The sequence below is a fragment of the Festucalex cinctus genome, chromosome 17 (assembly GCF_051991245.1).
Source record: "Festucalex cinctus isolate MCC-2025b chromosome 17, RoL_Fcin_1.0, whole genome shotgun sequence".
Taxonomy (NCBI): Eukaryota; Metazoa; Chordata; class Actinopteri; order Syngnathiformes; family Syngnathidae; genus Festucalex; species Festucalex cinctus.
In genome coordinates, this window is record NC_135427.1 from 11,451,129 (window position 1) to 11,470,181 (window position 19,053).

The 19,053-nt window shown below is 39.9% G+C and overlaps 1 protein-coding gene across 1 annotated transcript in view; it reads left to right on the forward strand.

Annotated features, from left to right (window-relative positions):
• atrnl1b (attractin-like 1b) overlaps window positions 1-19,053 on the forward strand; it is a 51,622-nt gene that overhangs the window by 19,772 nt on the left and 12,797 nt on the right. The window contains exons 19-25 of the mRNA XM_077502823.1: window positions 145-282; window positions 2,261-2,354; window positions 11,244-11,296; window positions 13,662-13,756; window positions 14,095-14,173; window positions 16,398-16,555; window positions 18,166-18,227. Coding sequence (XP_077358949.1) covers window positions 145-282; window positions 2,261-2,354; window positions 11,244-11,296; window positions 13,662-13,756; window positions 14,095-14,173; window positions 16,398-16,555; window positions 18,166-18,227 — 679 coding nt within the window. The remainder of the gene's footprint in view (window positions 1-144; window positions 283-2,260; window positions 2,355-11,243; window positions 11,297-13,661; window positions 13,757-14,094; window positions 14,174-16,397; window positions 16,556-18,165; window positions 18,228-19,053) is intronic.

Below are 19,053 nucleotides of genomic sequence, written 5' to 3' on the forward strand. Positions count from 1 at the left end.
TCTTTGATAGAATAATTTGTTGTATCAGAAGTATTTTTCTGATATTAAAAAGCCTTAAGTGTCAGTAGTTAAACTTTCCAGATGTACATGTTGGCTGATTAGCAAAGGTGTCACATGACGCTGTGCCCCGCCTCCCCTCCGCAGCGTGCCAGTGTAACGGCCACAGCACGTGCGTGAACGGCAGCGTGTGCGAGCAGTGCCGCAACCTGACCACGGGCCTTCACTGTCAGACCTGCATGGCCGGTTACCACGGCGACCCCACCAACGGCGGCAAATGCCAAGGTGAGTCCCCTGTCAAAGGTCTCACTGTTGATTAGTTGAAACAATATGTTTTGCCTGATCTGTTGTTTGACTTGAAAACAAACATCTGCAGCATTCATATGCGGTCGTGGCATGTCTTATCCAACAGATGGCACTATTGGGCATCACTTAGACGGCCTGGATCCGTTTTATCTTGGCACTATAAATGCATATGGCTTCAGGCTAAATGTCCCAAACAAGCAGAGGCTGTTTTCTTTTCAGTCATTGTGAGTTGAAACGCAATTTTCATCAAAAGACAAGCAAATATCAAGGATCACAGTGTTTGGCTGACATTTTAGCGAGCAGCGATGTGAGAGGGAAGGTCAAATGTTCTGTTTTTGGAGCTTTTGCTTACATTTCGATAAAAAACATTTTCTCCATTGAGTAGCAGGCATTTCATAAAAGGGATGGGTGTGTTTTTAAGACCACCAGCAAATGGCATAAATGAGTTTTTTGGCCTATGTATTCTATTCTATGTAGTCTATTTGAGGTGCAGTCTTTATATCTTTTTCATTTTTATTTTGTGTGTTCATCGTTGAAAAGCATTGCCTCGAAACTGGATGTTGCTGGGAATTTATAAAAAAAACAAAAAAAAAAAAAAGCACACACACAGCTGTGAGTATTGGACGTGAGATAACATCTGTTCATGCATAGGCAAATCACTGCAACCTGTAAAGCTTACACAGGTGCTCATCAACGAGGGAAATATTCATGTCCCGCCAAAGCCTGCAGAGGAACCAAATCACGATCCCCTCCTCAATCACCGTTTGAAATGAGGCTGCAATTAATTAATAGCAATTAGCCAAACGGCTTCTTCGGCGTGACGCGTGCATTGTCATGCTTTTGATGTCATCTGACATATTCAGGGGTGGGAATGGGCAAAGATTGGTTTGCATCGTGCCCACTGACCCCCACCGTGATGCACCTCCGTGTTTGAAAGCGTAGCGAAGCACACGTAACGAAAGGACGCTGCGGCACTCAAGCCAACTCTTCTTTCCCACATTCAACAACAATGTGTTTACTAGGGCTGCACAATATATCGAAAAAATATCAATATCGCGATATTGGCCTATGCAATATACATATTGCAAAGACATGCAATAAGTTTGACATGGAATTTTATGCTTTTATCTGAGTTTGACCAGTCAGACTGTCAGATTTACCTGTTTGACATTTTTTAGTTGTTTAATAAATATTCAGTTTTAGTTTAGTTTTAATTAGTTTCAGTATTAGTTTTAGTTTTAAAAAAATGTGCATTACTTGTGCGCAATATTAAAAAAACAAAAAAAAAAAAAAAAAAACATGGGAGCGACCTCATCTGAAGGTGCTTTTCTATTGGCTGCTGCTCGATGATGATATTTGTTTTAGTTAGTTTTCTTTTTTTTTTTTAAAGCATTTTCATGTTTATCTCGTTAACAAAATTGTTTTTCGAATTTTAGTTTTAGTTTTAGTTAACTAGAATAACCTTGCACTGCAGTCATTTTTCTGGACTACTTTAAAACTAAAAACTAAAAAAAAAAGGTGCAAATTTTGAGCATAGCCACTTCTCCAGCGACCACGACACCACCGATTGTAGTACATTAAAAAAATAAAAAATAAAATAAAAAAAATCCAGTATATGCCACTCCTTTGTTCTTGTCTGTTATACATCAATACATTGACTTGAAGGCAGGGAGCAATCGGACACTATAATCTTTCAAAGTATTGTGGGAATTGGGGCCCGATTGAACCCCCCCTCCCCCCTCAGGACGCCCACATCTCATATGTCCATGATGCTTCTCACGATTATTTAAGGGGGGTTGACTGGGAAGACCCTCCCCCTTCACCTTTGACAGTGGTTTAATACCAAAAGAAAAACAGCCAAGTATTTGCCAACCTTTTTTTGTTGTTGTTGTTGTTGTTGTTGATGTCAGTCTCTCATCGACGCTTTTCCATGTTCTCACCATCTGTCCCCATCCAGCCTGTAAGTGCAACGGCCATGCGAGTATGTGCCAGGTGCTAACTGGCAAGTGCTTCTGCACCACCAAGGGCATCAAAGGGGACCAGTGCCAGCTGTGAGTATCACACGCACACACACGCTGAACATAATAATGGCTCAACTCTGCTATTCCAACGGCTTTCCTGAATATCATTGTGCTTTTCGAAGCATAGTGGGGTCAAATGTCAATACAAGAAGAAATGAGAGTTAAATTTTCCCCATCAAGTAATTTTCATCCCCAAATTATTAACACATTCACTGCCATAGACGACTATAGACGTCAAAGATTAATTTTTACTGTGCTGGCAGTGAATGAGTTAATTGTCATTTTTCATGTATTTCTCTTGTTTCGCCATCTTTTACAATCAAGGTTGAAAGTTAGCAATTAGCACATCTGCCTCTGGGTTTTCCTTTTAATGAAATCAGACGGCGTGATTAATAGAGCGACATAAAAACAAATCATAAATGGAGGGCAGCGCCGATGAGTTGAGGTTTTTTTAACCCCGACTTTCAAACAATGCGTGTATCTGTAACTGTCTGCCAACGTTTCGGTGAGTCATTATTGCTGTCAAGGAGAAGTCAGAAGGACACTACAGATAAGCATATACACATTAGGGGGAAATTAATGGGATTTGGATCACATTAAGGCCCCACTGACTTTCACTCACCTTTTTCCCCTAATTGGGTAATCAAAGTTGAAAGCTACGAGAGTGCCGCTCGTATTTGAAGTATAACCTCTGAGGTACATTTGCATCTAATTGTGACTCATCGTGACTTTTTTTTTTTTTTTTTTTTTTAATGGTGCAGTCGTAAGTGGTGATTGTCTGACCTTAAGAGATCAGCTGCCCTTCCCCAACATGAGCCTTAAAAGTTAGATTCTTGTTCTTTTTCCTTAGTGCTGGGAGAAAAAAAAAGGAAACTGTTGTGCAGTGTCGGTCAGAAAGTGCGCCTCCAGCATGATTACTGCTGACAGGGTCAATTCACCCCCCCGGTGTAGGAGGACCATCCCCACTTAGCCGCCTCTTTTCCCAGTTGTAAGCAAAATGGACAGCAAGGGTTTTTGAATGCAGTTAGAGCAACGGAAGGAGGTCAGTGCTCATACAAATTCATAAATTGTGATACATTTCTGCCTCAAATGGTTGCTTTGGCAGCAAACAGCAAAAATGCCGAGTCAGGGTTTTTGGGGAGTGAAGATCTTGTTGGACTGAATTTGACTTTACTACTTTGCATCGACATTGAAAACTTGCAAGTTGACTAATTGTTAATCCCGTGTTTGGGGGATGTTTTCAATCAACCAGTTTACAGACATGGTTTTCATGGGTTATTAATTAAAAAAAGTGTTAAGCCATTAAATTAATTTTTCTAAAATCAAGTCCTTAAAGGGCATTTAACTCATTCACTCCCAGCCATTTTCACAGAAGCAATTCTGTTCGCTCCCGGCTGTTTTACTGGATTTTGACTGATTTTGCAAGGCCCACAGAATATTGTGTTCTATTGCTATAAAAGCATGGAACCCATCAAAAGAAAGATTAAAGTCTCTTCTTTCATCAGGAAGAAAAAGCATGTTTCTATTTGTTTCCGTTTTGCAGCAATTAGCATTAGAAGAGAGCTAAGTTTCTTCAGTTTTCACAAATCCAAAATTGTAAGTAATTGAGCTTTTTTTCTACATGGCTCTGGTTGATCTCCTTTGCTCTGCTGCCACCTGCTGGCCGTTTGTGTAATAACTACCATTTCTGCAACCGTTCTTTGCAGTTGTTCGGCTGCATCAAAGCCTTCTGTATGCTGTAGCATAAAAAACAAAACAAAAAAACGTATAATTACGTCTTTGGGACACTTAAAACATTTAAAAAAAACATTTACATGTTATTGGGAGCAAATGAGTTAAGAAGCATTAAATATGACGTTGAGAAACATTCAGAATTTAAATACTTGTTCATGCTTTATTTTGCATACAGCGTTGTGCAAAGCTATTACACAATTTTTTAATATTAAATGTGCTAAAAATACATATATTTATATTTGTGGGGACTGGTTGCTAGTTGTAATTTACAATGAACAAAATGGAGTCCACGAATTACTTCATGTTCCAAATGCCAATTGCACTTAATTTGAAAAGAAAAATGTAGTGTTGCTGTGACCAATGTCCAACATGAAACGCTCATGCCACCTAGTGACAGAACATACTTTGATTAATTTATAATAAATTAATTGGGAGTTTTAACTATTGATTCATTCAATTAGTTATGATAATTGGAATCGACTTGCAGTCCTGATAAATATGTATATGTGCACGTGTGCGTATTTGCAGTATGACTTGGGCATTAAATTATTTTTGCATTAAGGTGCATTACAATAAAACATCATTAAAAAAATATTAAGTTCGATTTGATACCTGCAGAAACCCTTGGCAGAGGACTTTTCTGCCACTTGACATTTTCACATAAAGTAAGCGCTAGCTAGCTAGCCTGATGCTCAGTTGTATTTTTAATTATTTGTTTCTATTCCGGTGCATCAAAAAACCAAAATTAGCATCACGTTGGCCAAAAATATTGCATGTACTTGCACCTGTAGTTGTAGTACAATGCAGAGCGACATTTGAGTAGCAGGTGGCTAGCAGTTGCTACAAATGACCGATTGGAACATTAAAGCAGTCCAGACACCAGCAGGCCAATCACAAGTCATTTAGTGGAGGGATCTGCCCTCGTACCAGATTTGGGACGCTTCCTGGTGCCCATTACTGATTATCAAATTAAAATTAAGCCAGGAACATACAGCACACGGATGCATTTCCCCCCCCCCACAACCCACGGTCCCATTTCTGACTAATCTGATTAACGTCCTTATTATCAAGCGGCGTTATTTCATCGCAAAGCGATGTTAAGGTATCTAATCTTTCAAATCAAAATGCATTTTCACCTTCAAACATTAGCGCGCTCAAGTAATTACCCGTTTCTAGTGTAATCAAATTGGTATATTGATTAACGGTTGTGTTGGTGTGCTGTTTGGTGACGTAATTCCCGCTATCTCATTACCTGTAATCAGTTCTCCCTCCCTTCCCCCGTCGCTCCACCCGCTCCAACAGCCCTTGTCAGCTCCTCTTCAGCAGTAGCCCTTAAACGACGACCTCTGCACAATGGCGTCTTTTGCACATGTGCGCTCACACATGCATGCACGGCGGCCACGGATGCCATTAGGGCCTCGTCGTAATGGACATCGTAATGAAGTGAGCGTACATTAGCACAGGATGGAATTGTTTCGGTAAACAAAAGATGCTGGTCCACGCTGTGAAAGTATTTTGCACATGCGGATGTGTTTATTAAGCAGGATAGCTTTCTTTATGGGTTGGGGGAAAATATTGGTATTGCGATGTATTTCATTATTGGTCAAAATGATACACTGGCAGATACTGCATATAGTTAGCCTCCTAGCATAATTGCTTAATTCGGTTTTTGAATGTTTTCCAAAAACATAAACAAAACAATTTCAATAAACAAGCCTTGGTTCAATCTTTTTGGATCACCATGACACAGACATAAACTTTGGCAATTATGCTCTTGGACTTGTAAATCGCAATGCTAAAAAAACAAAACAAAACAAACAACAAAAAAACAGTTACATCATTGTGTTCTTTCTGTAACAACCTAAAATACCACGAGATGACACCAAATCCCTGGCTAATTAGGAAAATAGTAATTGGTGTCAAGGAAGTGTGTTGAGTACATTTCAACTGCCAAAGAAGAAATTACGGAGAGTCGCATCTGTAAGCTATTTATTTTTAAGGGTAATGTATTTTTGGGATTTTTTTTTTTTGTGGCATTATACTATCAATTTATAACAGTTGTTAATGAAATTGGCACTAGAGTGGCAACTATACATGAAAAAAAAATATATAGACAAGATAATAAACCAAACAGAGAAAGAATAGGCAGCAACATTATATGTGATAACAATATATGTATATATTAGGGAAGTAACGATATCCAAACATCACGATACGATATCACAATATTGTGGGGGCGTTGGCGATATTTACAAAAGATCGCTTCACAAACAAATTAGGTTCCCCTTCATCTGACAATGAGCATAGATTTTAAACATAGAAGACCAAAACATCCCTGATGAAAATTAAATTGCACTAATAAACTAGCCACTAGAGGGTGCTAGAACTGCACAAATGGAAATCAACCTGACTTTTTTAACAGATGTGTTCCTTTTAAATATTGTGAACATTGTGGAAGTTTTAATATCACGATATTGAGATATTGCCCTTATCGAGTATCTAGTGTATATATGCAGTCAGGAATAAAATTTGCATCATAATACATCATGTTTTTAACATCTGACTGCTCTACTACTACTTTTTTTTTTTTTTTTTTGGTATCGTTTACTACGTTTATTTTAATGAACCAAGTTTTCGCCTTTTTCACTGCGTTGATATTACAGCGTGTGTTGTGTTCCTTGTGTGCTTGGACCTGTGCGCACAAGCACACAGGTCCAAGCATGCGTTGATTAAATTAAGATACAGCGTAACGACGGCGGGCCGCGTGCGTGTGCGTACGCGCAGGTGGAGATTAAATTAAGATACAGCAGTGAGGAGTCGCATTATACGTTCCCCCCTCGGACCGCGCGCGTGCGTATTTGTCGGTTCTATGAGCGCAATGCCAATGTGAGGGTCGAGAAGGCGCATCTCCCGTCCTTTTTGTTCGGGCATGAAAGAGCACTCTCGCCCGTCCTTGGCTGTTAAACAGGCAGGCAGCGGAGATCACGCCGATCCACTCGCTGACGCTTGCTTGACCTTTTTAGATTCGCTGCTGAGATATTATGTCAAAGGGATACTTGATCATGTCACTTAATACTCTGAAAGCATGCATTTAGTTCCACGGCGCGCATCCGTTCAAATCTGTTTGTCATTCGGTGCTTGTCTGATCGTCTAGACTGGACGCAAAACAAATGAAAAGCGACGTGCGTTTACCATTTGAAACTCAAACGTCTGCCTCGAATAATTGCCGGGCACTTCTTGAAGAAGCACCGAACCAGTTGCCTATTTCATGGAATCCAGTAGTTTTGTTGCTAAATGGTTTCTGCTCGGATGAAGCCAGTATTCTTCCTGTGCTTTATAGAAATACAAGGGACGCATAAAACAGAAGTTGCACTTAATGGCTCATAACTGCCACCTTCAGCGTAACAACGGAGTCACCTTTTCAGCTCAGTGGCCTTCCCCCCTACACACAATCTCCTCTCCTTTGATTGTGTGTTATCGTCCCAACAACGCATAAAATACAACAACCGTGACACAAATGCATGATGATAATGGATATTCACAAGCTTAACTGGTCTTTTTTTTTTTTTACCACATTGTAGCGCACGTGGTATGTAATAATAACCCATCTACCAGGTTAATGCGCAGCAAAGTTATGGTCGTGACTTCTGGGTGTACTGTGGACCATTAATTGCGTAAAAGCTTCTATAGACGCATAAGTGAGGAAATAAGAGGTGAAAAACACCACATCCTAAATGAACACTACCATATGTTCCTGCTCATAATTGATGCACATCTGCATCAGTGAGATTGAATATGATGGGATGCGCATTTTCTCCATATACTTCAGACAACGTGATACGTATATAAAGCTGCTGCCAGTGTGATCCGTTTGCTCAAATTAAGATCTGGTAGGCTTCACACAAATTATCAATTTATTTTCTGTGGTGCTTATTCTAAGTTGTGGAAAGCTAACTTGTGGCTAAAGGCTAACAACAGCGTCGACTGGTTAAGATATGATACAGTTTAGTCAAATTAACTCATTTGCTTCCAAAAAAGTATAATACTTTTTAAAAAAAAATTTTTTAAGTGTCCCAAAGATGTATTTATACGTTTTTTTGTTTTTCTATGCTAGAGCATACAGAAGGCTTTGATGCAACCACTCAACTGCAAAGAACGGTTGCAGAAATTGTAGTTATTACACAACAGCCAGCAGTTGGCAGCAGAGCAAAGGAGATCAACCCATGTTGGAAAAAAAAGCTCAATTACTCACAATTCTAAATAGATGCTATATTCTAATGCTAATTGCTGCAAAACGGAAACAGAAATATACTTGTTTTTTCCTGATGAAAGAAGAGACTTTAATCTTTCTTTTGATAGGTTCCATATTTTTGTAGCAATAGAACACAATGTTCTGTGGGCCTTGCAAAATCAGTCAAAATCCAGTAAAACAGCCAGGAGCGAACGGGATTGCTTCTGTGAAAATGGCTGGGAGTGAATGAGTTAAGATGCAACACGATATGATAAGATGAAACCTAGCTAAGATGCTATACGATCCACTTCAGTTATGCTTTTCAGAGAAATTAAGAGTCAGAAATTGAGAAAGGTTTTATTGTTATTGTACCACAAGGTGCTACGAAACAAAACCCATTTGAGAGACGGCAGCTGCTGTAGGGTGAGCGCGGTATGGATTTGGAGAAAAAAACCTCAGCAAACAGTGACTCAAATACACATTGACTTTTTTGACAGCTCCAATATGAAACAAAACTTAGTGCAGTTATTCAGAACGTGACACGCTTTGTTTACTCGCGAGATTGTGAAGGTTACTTGTCTTGTAAATAACATATTTTGGCCAAGTAACAGGACAGTGTGTCTCTCCATATCACTTAAACTGATCATCACTCTCATTGTGACCTTTCGAGGACATCATTGAGATGACATCATAACTTCCATCCATGAGCCAAATAAATAGTTTGGTTGGAGTTTTGGTTAAATTCACTTCCTAAAGTGCAATCCTAAAAAAAAAAAAAAAAAAAAAAAAAGGATGATATATTCCGGTGATTCATCGCGTGATTAAAATGATCTGACATTCTCTCCTCTCTCTGATAGCAATCAAACCTCGCAAGTACTGCTGTCACCATCCGCGTCCTCGTCTCACTCACACTCAGAGCGCTTGCGCCGCGCTGGACGGCGTTTAGTCATGCCACTTTCCATCTTTGCCGTTCAGATGGTGTGTGTGTGCGTCAGTTTTTCTAATTTTTGCAAGATGCCACAGACGCCGCCGGCTTGAAAACCAGAACGAACGTCTGTCAAATAGCAACAATGGCTCCGAGGCAAACAACCCAGTAATTGCCCATCCAGCACCTTTTTTTTTTTTTTTTTCCCCTCCCCTCACACCCCATTCTTAGCCCCCCGAGTTAGGACCCTCATTAGTGGCGTTCATAGATTAATTGGCCCTCGGTTTACAGTCATTTCACACAGGCCATATGTTAATTGCGGGCTTATTATTGCCTCATTGTGTTTCGAGGGTAAGTTGAATTTAAAGCCTGGTTTGAGATAAACTGAATGCAGCAGAAGTGCATTTATAGATATTTTTATTTCAACGAGGCCAATTTATTTGCTGGGGAATGATGTTTGGCCAATGTCCTTGACTTTCGTCTTTCAGTTTCTTTTCAGTTTAGAATGTTTTTTTTTCGCCCCATTAATGAAGTGATGGATACTGAATTACTTTATTCCAGAGTCACACTGTATTGATATATATAAAAGACGTCCAACTCCAAACCCAAGGTGGTACGTTTAATTGGTGTAGAATTGTAAATAAATTTCTATTTTGCCATCAAAAAACATTTCTAAGTCTTCTTTGTTATTTTATAAATTGAAGTGTTCCAAATACAAAAAAATTGTCGACTGAAGCAGCCCCTGGGATTATCAAAGACGCAGAGTTTCCAATGGGTGTCGATAATCTTTAGTCTTTTTTTTTTATTTTTTATTTTTTTTATTTGTCTGCACCGTGAAAATGAGAGAATAAGCATAAAAAGTACAATATTTGCATTATAGTCTCACAAATAAGTTATACATTAATCATGTTTACATAATCATTTACCTAATACAAGTACGAATAAAGACAAAAAATGAAGATAGTCTGCCAAACCCAGACAGAGAAAATGTTTCTTCCATTCTAATAACATGGAGTTTTACTCATAGACAAAAGAAAGACATTCATTTATAAACATGTTATTTTGATGACAACAGACTTTCTTATTTCCATACCTCATTCCGCTTTCCAAGGGCGCTAGTTAAAAGTTCCACCATCAGCTAGCTGGTCTTAGCTTAGTATACACGTCTCAATTTGGAGCGTTTCTCTGTCGACATACGAGCACACGATCCGAAAAGAAGCAAAACCGGAAATACGACATTACAAAACAGAAGAAGACGACGTTGACGTATGCGCATTTCAGCAAACGCAGAAACTCCAATAGGTGGCAGTGTAGGGCAAGATATTGTCCATGCACACAAACAAATCAAAAACTGGAGGATATCAAATGCACTTTAACAAAAAAGCTAATTTTCTCTGCTTTCTGGTCAAAAAACAGTTTTTGGTGGAACCAATCCATTCTGCCTAATAAAGAATGAATCATCAATTGCATTTATGTAAAACCCAACTTGTGTATATTTGTATATTTTAGCCTTTGTTTGGATGCATACTCCCACCCATCTTGCGAGATCTCCCCTGCCGCTTCGCTTATTTTTGAGGCGACCAAAATGGCAGATGAAAGCCAGTTTGCTTGGAGCCCTGCAAAGATGTTTGCCCCCCAGGTTCCGATTATCAAATCCAAACATCCCAATCATTAAACAAGTTTCACGTAGCCTTTGGCGGCTTGCTCACTTGTGGTGCATTTCCAAAATATGATAATTTACATATTGTGCGTTTTAATATGAGCAATTCACCTGCATTGGCACATGGCTTTGACATTGGAGGATTATATTTACGATTTACATAAGTTTTCCACTGCAAGGGTTTAATGGGTTTAATCGGATTTAACTGCGCGTTGATGTTTGAAGCTCCCTCTGTGATCAGGCCATACGTTAAGTTTTCATGTCACCGTGTTGATATTTTGACGAGCCAATTAACTGCGTCAAATTCCGGAATGATGCGGCAGAGGCTTGCGTGTTGTGCACTCATCTGACTCTCTGTTCTCTCTGCAGGTGTGACTCAGAAAACCGTTACCTTGGCAATCCACTCAGGGGAACCTGTTATTGTGAGTAACTTTCCACACGCACTATATCCAGTCCTTGATTATTCCTGGCCGCTCCGTCTTCGGCCCTTGCCAGCCCCTTTTTTTTTTTTTTTTTGCCTCCGAGCCTCCCGCTCGGCGGCAGATGGGCCGTCTTAGCGCTTTGCCACCCGCCGCGCTTGTTCGCTGACAGAATGACTTGTCGTGAAAATGTCAAGCGCATCACGAGGAGTGAGCGATCTGAGCTAATCAAGGGGGACGGAGGAGGAGAACGTCTCCACGGGGCTGTGCGCGCACTCCCGTCACCCACCTACTTCGTCGTTCGTTGAGAGCAGAGGTGTCATCATGGGCCGCGTTGCTGTTATGCCCTCAGAGGATGACTTGGAACAGTGAAAGCACATATGTAAAATTGGGGTGTTTAATTCATTCAAACCCAAAAACATATAAATAAGTTTTTTAAGTTTGTCCTTAACTCTCAAAAACGTATATATACGTTTTTTTTGTTTTATTTTTTATGCTGGAGCATACAGAAGGCTTTGATAAAGCTTCTGACATGAAGAGGTCTCTTAAAGCGATGGTAGTTATTACAAAAAACGGCCCGCAGGTGGCAGAAGAGTATAAGAGATCAGCCAGGGCCATGTTGCAACAAGCTCTTTTTGCCAGTGTTTCCAATGGGTTTGTGAATAATGATGAAACTTAGTTATATTCTGATAATTGCTGTAAAACGGAAACATATACAAATATACTTTCTTGATGAAAGAAGAGACTCTAATCTTTCTTTTTCTTAGTTTCCGTGTTTTTATGGCAATAGTACAGAATATTCTGTGGACCTTGCAAAATCAGTTAAAATCCAGTAAAACAGCTGGGAGCGAAGGGGGTTGCTTCAGTTAAAAGGGATACTTGACACATGGAGACAGTTTCAGCAGTAAAAAATATTTTATTTAATTTAATGTATAAGATATTTTGTCCCGAATTAATTTGATAACTTCATTATTTTTCATGTACAATTAACATCTTTAAAAACTAATTTTTCCACTTGCTGTTGACTGAATACGACATCACCTGTGCTGAGGAAATAGGTAACGACCAATCACGGCTCAACCGTTTTCTGGGTCTGGTCAGCAATAATGAAGTTATCAAATTAATTCAGGACAAAATATTAACTATTCACTGCTGAAAATAGCTCAATTAGTTTAAAGAATTCAAAGCAAAAGAATTAATCTAAAGCAGATATAATGAAAACAGAAGGGGCCCTAAAATTGTACCTTGTGGAACACCATAAGAGAGTGAGGCGGAGTGGGACTCAGAGAACACAAGTGTGGTCCACCAAAAAATCTGATTTTCTGCGAGGAATCTGCTTTGCACCCCGTTAGCTGCACATTTGAATGTATGAAGTCGCTGATCTTGCCTTATATGTTTAGTGCTTGAGCCACTTGCCCTTCACAGTGCATCATATATTTATTTTTCTCCCTCCCTATGTCACACTCCACTCCAGACAACAGAGCGTCGGCCAAGCTTTTGTCCCCGTTTGAAATGCCATCGCGTGACGCCAAGCTCAATGAGAAGACAGGAAGTTCAGGCCCTGAGCTTGTTTTAACCTCTCCGCATCACCGACACTTGCTCTTGAGCTCTCGGTTTCGTACTGAAAACGCATTTCATGATACCCAAACGCAAGCTGTCGTCCTGTTTAGCTTTTTTTTTTTAATTTTTTTTTATTTTTTTATTTTTTTTTTTTTCACTCTTAAATCTAAAAATGCACAGTCACATGCCATGTTGTGAACACGCTTAACTGCGGGCTGGTGTAAATTGGACTGAAAATGTCATGATCATAAAAAACACCAGAGGTTAAAAATAAATGGAAAAAGAACTTCAATGTAATTTAATGCAGTTAACCAATCCCAATCATGACTTACATATAGATGATTGCAAAAAAGAAGACGACTATTTTTTTCTGGGACCTTAATGGACAAAACCAACATTTGATTTTGACTAAATGTATTAAAGTGTCGGCTGCGCATGTAATCAGTCTTTGTCAGTAACCGCGTAGAACAAAAGTAGAAATGTCAGCAATGTGTCGCAAATGATTATTAAATTCGTCTGTTCCTTATTTTTTTGGAGTTTTGGATCCTGCTGTACAAGTTGCATTTTTTGCACTCAGCCTGATGAGAAAATTGGACACCCTTGATTACGACTAAATGGATTTGATTACAATCATCTTTTTGATTTCACTTCCGCTCCATCAGTCAGACTCCTGCTCGGACCTTTGTTTTGATATTTGCAGTCTGCATTTCCCAATAAATAACGCTTTCTATTCCCAGTGTATCATCTTCTCATCGAGTTAAAGCTTTGCTGAGGTTTTAATAACGTATGTGCTTCATTTTCCCAACAGATAATCTGCTGATCGACTACCAGTTCACCTTTAGTCTCATCCAAGAAGATGATAACCACTACACGGCCATCAACTTCATGGCCTCACCTGAACAGGTGATGCAAAGCGAGTCATTCACAAGACTTACTGTTCCCCACGCGTTTGATAGAAAGTGACTCAGTCGTAATTGTCAACTCTTGATGTGATTTCGCCTTGCCCAGTTTCCACTCGAGGCTGGCTGACATGAGTGCAGCAATCACAAGTCAATTATCGCCCCATTTAAGCGCCGTCGATGACGACTTGATGACTCGGTCACTGTTTTCCGGGAGAACGGCTCCAAATGTATTCGAGGCTCGATGAGACATGACGCAGTTTCATAAGCGTACAGTACCCAAGCTTGTGTTTCGGGTGGCGTTTTGCCTGATTTCTCCTGTTCTTTGTTTCTCATCCGAAGGCCAACAAGAACTTGGACATGTCGATCAATGCCTCCAACAACTTCAACCTCAATATCACCTGGTCTGTTGGATCAACAGGTAATCTAAATTATGAAGTACTGTACAGTGTAATAGTCTGGTGGAAAACAATTTCATATTCAAATTCTTTATATTCTTTCACCATCAAGCAGTATTTAAATGAAAATATTAACAGTATTAGTTGCGACTTAGCCAGTTCAATATTTAACACCTTTGAACCAATAAAACACTCTCTTAACTTTAATGACCATCAAGGAGGGGTAGTAAATGTCGTCAGTGGCACTGATGCGTCCCTTTTTTAATGTTAACGGCCACGCAAGTATAAAATGAAATTAACCGCGGTTTACATGTAATGTAAAACATTTCCGGTCAGCAGCTAGTGAGAGAAGGCAAGGCAAGGCTCGGCAGCTTTATTTACATGCCATATCTTGATAGAGATAAAAATACTGACATTTATAAAAATACCAATTAGTGTAATAAGCACCCTGTAGGGTGCTAATAAAAGTGAAGTGTGTAGAGTCATTCATTTTGTCTATTATACTGCTTTTGAAAAGTAATCTGACGGTTCTTGCTGCTAGCTAGCAACTAACCGCCAGCACTGGAGATGCTAACGCTAGAGCTGGTGCTGAATGCTGTCGGTGTCAACATTTTTGCAAGACGCCGCAACCACAGCCAGTCAATGACTCGTCAAGTCAGCAGCTACGCAGTGACACGCTGGCGGGAATACCTTCAAAATAAAAGTGTCACAATGATTTGAAATAAGGTACTTAATATTACATAAATTTGTAACTTTTTTTTTGTTAATATCTAGGTACGTCTATAAAATGTAATTTTTTTTCAAATTATTTTTTAGGAATTTCTATAATATGGTGGTATAATATTTTTTTTATGGAATAAAATGATCTTATTCACAGGATTTTACGGCACTACTTTCCTAGAGGCCATGTTATGTTTGGCTTTTTTTTAAATGCATACTTTATCTTGGCAACTTCTGCTAGCAACATGTCTTACGTTGTTACAAAAAGAGCAAAAAAAAAACAAAACAAAAAAAAGGTGCGTCTTTCAGTGAATATTTCTGTTCGACAGAAAAATTGGTGAGTAAGTAACTCACCTTGCATTTGATTTTGATGTGTAGCAGTTATTGCAGGTCGCCGGTGTAAAGACACCCAAGGACACTGCAGCCATCCAGTTGTGGCGTGTTTATCTCCTTGTCCTTCCTTCCTCCTCCACCCAAGCCCGTCGCCACCTTCTCTGTCCACATAACACCTGACATTTTCCCCCACTGCGAAAAAACAAAAAAACAAAAACAAAAAACACGTCAACCGGCGATGATGCTGCTCTGTAACCTTTTTCGTTGCGCTGTCATTATTATTTGAAGTTAGCCCCCCCCATCCCCATCCCACGAAAGATATTTTGTCTCTGAAGTCACGTTGGAGCCTCTTCACAATTGACAAGAGCCTTAAGCGCCTTTGGGTGGAGGTGGCGGTTGTGGTGGCGAAGGCGCAGGGGGGCGATTTCAATTAAGATAAACGCGCTCACGTCGCCACACTCAAGCTGTCATTTTCTGTTCTTTTGTTTCCCGGCGGTGGGTTGGAATGTCAATGACTTGAGGCCATTGACACGAGCGTGAATCTGAAATGACTGGAAAGATTTAAATATATGTAAAGCGGGACTATTTTGCCAGAGCTCACGCTTGGAAATTGATTTGTGTTCATGTTGTCATGATGGATACGGACATTAGCACATTTTCATACAAGCTTGCCTGTATTAACTAAATGGCAACACCTGCAAGCCATAGTAGATAGACTTTTCGACATAAAGACTAACAAATGCATTCAAACTTTAGTTCATTTCAGATTGAAATGGATTGAATGTATGATTTTAAAACTCTTTTACTGCCACACGTTATCAAAACATTATCATTCATGCTATCCTTTAAAACATTCTATTTCATCAGATTTCGTCATGTTTCATTGTAACTTGGCAGCCCATTGAAGAGATACAATGCTGCCATCTGGTGGCCATAGTGAGTGTTTTCGATTCTACAACCCATTGACCAGGCAGCGCTGCACTTAGATTTTGCACTGCCCATTGCTTAAAAAAACAAAACAAAACAAAACAAAAACCTAGTTGACATCATGTAACGTTTATGGCGGTATACATCGTGATTTTTATTAACCGTGATTAAACGTTTTTGGCAGTCAAAGAGTTAAATTGCGTTCAGTTTTTCCCTATGACAATGTTTGCTCCAAAATGTGTAACTCTGCATTCTTTGGGCCAACAGCTGGCACCATCTCCGGCGAGGAGGTGCCCATCGTGTCCAAGACCAACATCAAGGAATACAGAGACAGCTTCTCCTGTGAGAAGTTTACCTTCAGGAGCAACCCCAACATCACCTTTTATGTCTACGTCAGTAACTTCTCATGGCCCATCAAGATTCAGGTAAGGTTTTTTTTTTTTTTTTTTTTTTTTTTCGTGGTGGACCTTGGAGCAATCCAATTTCGCCAGATAAGACGTTTATGCTGCGCTTGCGTTTGGAACACCGTTTGTTTAATCCTGTATCGCTCAGGTTGATTTGGAGTCCATTATTTAAAAGTCGATTGAATACAGACTGGTGCTGATCCATTTTATCGGGTCATTCTATTGGCAATGTTTGACGGGTGATTTTAAATTGGGGACAAACAAAGTTGTAAAACAACGTACCGTTTGTTTTTGCAAATCATTTTGCCTTCTCTTGTATTGATTTTCGGATTTGTAGCGGCCCTCTCTTTCACATGGTAGATTGGTGGACCGTAGTGGGGTAGTATGTTTAGGGTCACCTCATCTGTAGAGGTGTTCCAATAATAGTTTTCTATTAAATTCCCTGGCAAACAATAGCTTATTTATGGACCGGCTCGAGCTGTTAAAGCCGCTTGGAGAGTCGGATAAGGTCTCTCGTTTTCTTGCATGCCTGTATGAGGTTGCGGCAGAAATGAAATCCAATTTCAAGCTTTCCAAAGGGCCAAACCTACTAATTGCTTTAAAAAAGTGGAGAAAACACAGAAGGTATTTTCCAGAGCCACTTTAAGCTTTCAGTGGAATTGTTACGAGAGCGCGCAATTTAAAGAAACGCCGAAAGTTTTCGATCTTTCTCAAACGATTCCATTGATCTGCCTTAGATGTCTTGAAAGTGAATTAACCCCAAACATATTACTTTGACCCCCACATTATGTGAAAATCCAGCGGAGTATATCTACTCCTTCCCACTTATTAGAAAGTCAACAACATGGCAGAGTGCGCTGTTGTAAGTCGTGTTAGCCATGTCACCGCGTATCTTGTCTCACAACAGTGACTCCATTTTTTTTTTTTTAACAGATGAAAAGATGAAAGGCGGCAGACTTTTATGAAGGTTTTGAAGTTCATTTTTCTCATGCTGCTTTCCCCCTCCCAGGAGAGATGTCCTTCACATGCTTGCTGTATTAATAGATTGAAACCAACAATCTGTACCAAAACAAACGTTTATATTTGCTCCTCATCCGCATGCAAAGCGACAAACGTGCGACAACAAATCAATCTCTTAACGCAAGTCGCGCTCGGTTGCACAGCCGCACGTGTTGCCCCCGAAGGCATCGGGCTGCTGTTGACATTGTGTGTCTGCGTCTAAATGCTTTCGGGGCAGGATGCCTCCCAAGCGTCTACAGTAGATAATGACGTGTCACTGTGATGTGGCCTGTCACACAGCTACCCTTGCTGCGACCTGTGTTTCGCCAAAGCGGGAATATGCTCTAGGCTGATTTATTCCTGAACCACAGAAATGCTTCATAACTGTTATGAGTTAACGCCAACAGAAGACATCCTTCACACGTGGAAGTTAAACAGTAAAATCTTCTTTTGAATTCTGTTGCTAACCAAAACAGCAGCACTGAGGGACAATGTGTTTTATGCAGCCCCACATATTGCACAGAATATGAGTTAAGCCTCAAAATCCATAATAACACAGATAAAATAATAATCAGAATGTTCGATGAGCTAAAAATAAAATGACATTTGTGTCATGATTCCCCTCCCACTAGATTGCCTTTTCCCAACACAACAGCATCATGGACCTTGTGCAGTTCTTTGTGACCTTTTTCAGGTGAGTAATATGTCGATGACACTCTAAAATTGATGTATGAATGTCTCTGTGTTTATTTTCCAAGAAGCCGTGCTCATCTTTATTTGTTTAGTTAATCTCATTGATTTTGCTACAGCCAGTCAACTGAAGGCGCCTCACGGCCTTCTTGTCTCACCCAGCAGTAAACTGAAACAAACTGACAGTAATCATTTAATTAGGTCTTAATGCTGTAAAACTGTCGTAAATCAGGACTCATTTGTGGCTAAACCAAGGAAGCAAATTGGAAAAGCGTTTTTTTCCGGACTGTATTGAAGCTCATGACCGATCTGAGCCAGTGTCTTATTTCGGTGTAAGCTGCTAATTTCCTTGGCTGACGGACGAGCATATTATGTGTGTAGCTGTCAGGGTTGCCAATCGAAAGCCGCCATTGCCCGAGGCACCTGCCCATCACTGCCCCGTCCACAAAAACCATCCGGCTAAAGTGTTATCGCCCGCAGTTATCGCCCGCATCCGTCAGCTCAAATTACAGTTGAATTCAAGGATTCTTGCAAAGAAAACTTGCAGAAAGATAGATTTGTTTAATCCAATTTGGCAATTGACATAATTAAAACATGCACTTGAGTTTATTTGCAATTGGTACCAAAGGCTTAAATTGAGGAACAGTGGAAACAATGCAATTAAAATTAAAATTGGATTTGTTTGGAATTAATGCTTGATTAATCACGTCTTATTATGATTGAGGCAAAATTGAACACGCTGCTTGGCTGGAACCAGAAGTTTGATCATCGCCAAATTTTTATGTCGCCTTGACGCACTTGGTTGAACCTGGGTGTGAATTTCAGAGAGA